Genomic DNA, 5,596 nt, shown 5'->3' on the forward strand with positions numbered 1-5,596 from the left:
CCCTCCCCCCCCACACCCTTCGGGGCCAGCCATGTAAAAAGTCAATCCGCCGCCGCCACCTCCTCCAGCCTGCGGTACAGTGGCTCCCTCCGCACCTCCGCCTCACAGCGGGGCTTCCCTCTGCCCCTTCCTCCCTGCTGGCTGTTGTTGGGGCTGGGTAGTGGGGGCTGCTCCCACCCCCTGCTCCTCTCCCCTCCCTGTTTTCCTCCCTTCTGCCTGGCCCTGACAACAGCTGCCACCATGACCCCCACTTCACCACCTTGCACCCACCCAGGCCTCCACAGCCTCCTTCCCTCCCTGCCAGCTGTTGTTGGGGGCCCCTTTCCACTCCTCTCCCTTCCTCTCTCCCTGTCTCCCAGCCCTGACAACAGCAGCCACCGTGACCCCCCTTTTGCCTCCCCCCATCCTGCCCTGCCCCACTCCTCTTCTTCCCTTCCTCAGTGCCTGCTGCCTCCCCTCCCTGCTGGCAGTTCTGGGGAGTGGTGTGGGGGTACTGCCACCGCGACTGCTCCACTTCGCCCTCAGTCAGGGAGGTGTGGGGAACCCCGCTGCTCAGGTGGCTGCAGCATGTTCACCACCACCCCAAACTTTCCTAGCAGTGGCTTAAACTTGGACCTGTGCAGCCTGGGCCCGCACAGCCAATCGCCGCCTGCCTTCTTGGTGGCACGTGTGCAGTTGGCCAAAAGTGTTACGGACAGACATGCAGAAAGACAGACTAAGCCCCTTATTATATTACAATAATAGGAAAAGGGCTGAGATCCAGAAACACAGAACTGGTTAGTTTTGTAGTTGAGCCTTTGGCTTAAAACTTTAAAGAGGTCAGGATGCCTTACAAGATATGTCGAATTATCTTTGTTTCTTTTGATGCCCTTGTGATGCATCAAAGTGAGGAGTGCATCACTTTGACTTTGAGGGCATCAAAATGATGCCCTGTCCTTAGGCTAATTGTTCTTTACCAGTTACTTGCTTGTTTACTGTTACAGGTAGGACAGAAGCAAATAAATATTTAACAAAGGATCCTCTCCTCATGAAAATGCTTTGAGTAGGAGTACTCTTAAAATATGGTAGATTCTCTGAAATCTAGCTGAGGGCTAGGGAGAACCTGCTAAAGGAAGTGCCAGGGGCTGACTCTGAGCAGTGGCAGGAAGGGACCTGCATTTGTGGCATGTGGGGGCATGCATATGTGCATGAGCCCATCTTTAAATGCATTGAAAATTGTATTTTCAAGATGTTATTTCCTTGTATGCATTTGACATGTTTGGAGGGAATGCAACATATAGAAGACAGACTGAAAATTGCAACACTAGTTCAGAGTAGATGATATTAAAAACTACCAGTTATGGGGTTGGAAGAGACTACCTACGAGAGCCTGTCTTTAGGATTTTTTACATATCAATTAGACACACATTTGGGATGCGTTAGACAGCGGTGGTCTGATCGTGGGCAGGGGGGTTGGTGTAGGTGATATATATGTCCCATTCAGCTCTATATTTCTATTATTCTACTTATTTTAAACCTGATAGCTTTAGCTCAATTGCATGGTTTCGGAGGGTTGTGACTCTTCATTTTTAAACTCTTGGAGTTGAAAATACTGTTACTGCAATACAAAAATGGCTATGAAACCTCAACATTGATTCCTAGAGGATTAGCTACAGAAAGTTGTAAGTTGAAGCTAGCAATATCAGAAGGTAATACAGAGTTATAATAGTTTCTCCTGTAATTTGCTTATATGCTGTATGCATATTTTTTGGCATGGAAATTTTTTAAACGTCAATAAAAGTTACCTTCTTTAACTTTAACTACATGGTTAAAGTTCTGTATGTACACTTTAAGAAACATATACAGTAGAAAGGGCAGTGATGTGATCTAAGCATGTGAAAGGCCTATGCTTCTGGTCTTAAACAGCTATGTAACCATGGCGAGTTAAAAGGAAAAATGATCTGACTTTGTATCTCTTGGTATCCTGGTGTGTTTTGTTGTCATGCCTACATGAACAGGTGCCTGGTGTAAATCTGCCCGTCAGTCAGCTGACCTATTTCTTCACTGCAATCCTCATCAGTGGTGTCATACATGAAGTTGGCCATGGGGTGGCAGCTATTCGGTAATTCAAACTACTTTTCTCTTACTATGTACCAACAAAGTGCATAATTACACGAGCATGTAATTACAAGTGAATATGATTAGTGATTCTGTCATTTATGAAGGTAGTTTATTTATTTTGCTTAAGCGCATATTTTAATTTTGGAAGTCTCTAGGGGCAAGGATGGGACAGAGATCTTCAATACAGAAAGTCCATTGCAAACATTATGAGCATGACTTTTTTGTATTGCATCGTATATTTTGTATTACCTTAGATTTACCTTCTGGTTCACCAGGGTCCCCTATTTTTGTGGTTCTGCAGTGTACAGAGAACTTGTGCAAAATGGTCATCCAAATCTAATATTTTTTTAAGGAAAGTTTCCAACTTTATTAGGTGCTACAAAAAGCTTCCTAATGTGAGTTAAATGTAAACCTATGAACTGTTGTACTGATAGGCTGAAGCAGTAGTAAGGAGAGGTGTGAATCGCCCGCTAATCTTGCTGGTGTGGTAATTTGAATGCTTAATGAGATTTTAAATGTTAGTATTAACTATGGTGCTCATTTCAGCAGAAAATTAATCTAATATGGTTAGGTATTGCTACAAAATACTGTGGAAATCTAACTGAGGTTGCTGAGTGAAGATTTGGGTATCATTCATCTTTACGTTTTTCCATGATGAAGAATGAAAGGCAGGCGTCCTTTCTTAATGCCACAAGCATCAGTGACTCCCTTCCACTAGACTCCCAAATTACTTTTCCTCATTTTCCTGTATGACAAAAATCCTTACTATATCTTGTCCGCTGTCAAAACTGCATTTTTGTCTTTTGCAATGCAGACATGCACTCCAGTATAAACACTGGTGGCATATGGACTGTTTAGCAGAAGTAAAAATGTATCTAATGGAATATCTTGAGAAGTAATACAAGAAATATTGTCTCAATTATACTGTTTTCATTGAAAAAACCCTATATTTCCTTTAAAAAACCTTAAGTTATGATTTACCTGACTGTTGTGTTATAAAGGAAGGCCTGATATATCTAGGGTGTGTCTAGACGAGTGCCCACGTGTATTTCCCCAGGGACAACTAGCAGCACATATTTGTGATGCTGCTTGTTGTCCCTGGGGAGCGTCCCTGCATGTGTGCTCTGGTGCAGGGCAAATAGTTCCTGGTGGGATAGGGGAGGCTGGGGCCAGCATAGTTGCTGGCCCCAGCAGCTTTACTTGCAGCCTTCTAGGGCTGCAGCAGCAACAATCTGGGCGCACAGAGCCTGGCTCCAGTTCTGGGCAGCCAGAAAGTGGATCTGGCTAGGCAGATCCACTTTCGGGTGATGCATGCTGCTGCCCCATGTTCTGCTCTACTTTTTTTGGTGCCTTTTTTTTATGATGCAGGGATTTCCTGGTATCTAAATTTGGCTCTGTGCTGCAAATATGCAGTGTGGAGGACCAGATCGTGTGTGGGGGGCACGTTTTGCAGTGCCTCAAAAGCCTTTGAGGTGCCACACAGAACATGTGCACACTCGTGTGGACACACCGCCATAGTCCTAAGACTAGTGTTTACGTCTGATGTTGTACAAAGTACAGGGGGCCTTGTCTTTACCCCAGCATCAGGCACTGAACTTTATTTTGAATAATCATTGTATGGCATGTTACTTGGAATGTGAAGTATTAATCAGTGAAATCTTGAATTTATATGACTTAAGTATGTCTCCTTGGACCTTACTTTTCTCAGATACACAGGGAAGAGTAGAAATGTCAGCTGTGGTAGGTACAGAAATAGTCACAAGTGTCACTTTTTGCTGTTCCAAAAAGGGAGCATTTTGTGGTGCTGCCTGTTGTGTACTACTGCTGACAGCCAGGTTTTGACTGCACACAAACCATTAGCAGGTGGGGAAGCAGGGCTTTCTGCCTCACTTTTTTTTCCTGAGCACTAGGTAAGATTCCTGTTCTACTGGCATGCAGAATATGGGGAAGAGTGATGATCTGCATCTTTTTCCAATATATTTCCGTATTCATTTCATACATGTTACCCTGCTGTAATTGTTTACTAGAATCTGTTTCTTTGGTTTTCCATTATTGTATTTTTCTCCATGGATCTCATGTCTGTAAGCCATATTTCCTCAGTCACAGGAAATGGCAGTGAAGATTGAGAAAAGGCAGGGTTTGGTCGATATTTGGAAGAGAGATCTCAGAAAAAACAGAGCCACGTATTTCTCTTGCTGTTTCCTAGACTATACTCTTCAGGATGAAATTCAACAACAATAGACTCTCGGCTTGTCTAGAGTCTCTAACAGATGTCTCTAACAGATCAGTTTATGATGAAAAATATGGTCAGTGAGATAACAGAAGTGACCCATTAGAATTAGCCTACTGTGAAATCTGTTTCCTGGCAGTAAAGGGCTAGAACAGGAGTCGGCAGTGTTTTCAGGCAGAGTGCCAAAAACGCCCTCAACAACTTGCAAGATATTGGTATGCCAGTGGTGGGCAGTAGGCCTGTGCGAAGCAGCAAGTATTTGATTCAGATTAAGCCAGTTTGGAGGGAGTGATTCGAGTCACCATCCTGATTTCGATTCAGCCAAATCGGATTAGAAGATTCAGCGCCGATTAGGATATTCGGCCATAGACGAAACAGGCAGCAGTCCCCAGCCACGCTGGACCCAGCTGCCTCCAGCTGGTAAGTCTGTTGTGGTGATGGGAGGGAAGGGGGGGGGAGAAATCAATGCCCCCACAGTGAGGGAAGGATTGGGGCTGGGATAAGCTGACCAGCCCGGGCAGAAGGTGTGTGACTCAGGGAGGGGGGCTCCCGCCCCTGCGTGCCACCATGCACTGCCAATCCGGGAGGGCATGGGAGCAGGTGTGTGCCCCTGAATCTGCGGAGCAGGCTGGGCCGGGCTGTGCTCCGGATGGGTGGCGGAAGACAGTGGGAGTGACAGCTCTGCCCTGCCACTACTTGTCCAGCTGGGGTGGGGGGTGCAGTTTGCGGGTGCGGCAGCGCTGGAAGCTGGGGCTATGCCTTCCTACTGCTTGCCCAGTCGGGGTGGGGAGGCACGGGGCTGTGCTGCCTCAGACAAGCGGCATGCAGCAGAGGAACCTGCTCCAGGCTCCCCGTGCCTCCAGGACAAGCTGTGGCTTTGCCCCCCTGTGTCCCGCCTGGGCAAGCAGCAGCAGGGCATGGGGGCAGGTGCGTGCACCTGGATCAAAGAGGGGCTGGTGTGGCTGCAGTCCTCCCAGAACCCCTGCTCTACTGTGCTCTGCAGGGCAGGCAGAGCCAGGGCTGCACCCTGGGCTGTGGCTGGAGCTAGCTTCCCAGAGCGCAACCTGCCCTGCTTACATCCGGGGGTACACGCCTGCTCCTATGCCCTCCCGGACCAATGGTGTGCAGTGGCAGGAGCCCCCTCCCTGAGTCCACCCACCCCAGCTGGGCAGCTTATCCCAGCCCCAGTCCCTCCCTCGCTGTGGGGACATTGATCTGCCCCTCCTTCCCTCCCCCCACCACAACAGACTTACCAGCTGGAGGCAG

At 47.6% G+C, this 5,596-nt stretch overlaps 1 protein-coding gene across 2 annotated transcripts in view; it reads left to right on the top strand.

Annotated features, from left to right (window-relative positions):
- Window positions 1-5,596, top strand: part of MBTPS2 (membrane bound transcription factor peptidase, site 2) — an 85,199-nt gene that overhangs the window by 20,018 nt on the left and 59,585 nt on the right. For both annotated transcript variants that reach the window (XR_002098978.1, XM_019524993.1), the window contains exon 4: window positions 1,998-2,101. Coding sequence is in view for 1 of the 2 variants with exons in the window: in XM_019524993.1 (XP_019380538.1) it covers window positions 1,998-2,101 (104 nt within the window). In the remaining variant the exon portion in view is untranslated. The remainder of the gene's footprint in view (window positions 1-1,997; window positions 2,102-5,596) is intronic.

Source organism: Gavialis gangeticus, unplaced genomic scaffold (assembly GCF_001723915.1).
Source record: "Gavialis gangeticus isolate Ggan-Ray unplaced genomic scaffold, GavGan_comp1, whole genome shotgun sequence".
Taxonomy (NCBI): domain Eukaryota; kingdom Metazoa; phylum Chordata; order Crocodylia; family Gavialidae; genus Gavialis; species Gavialis gangeticus.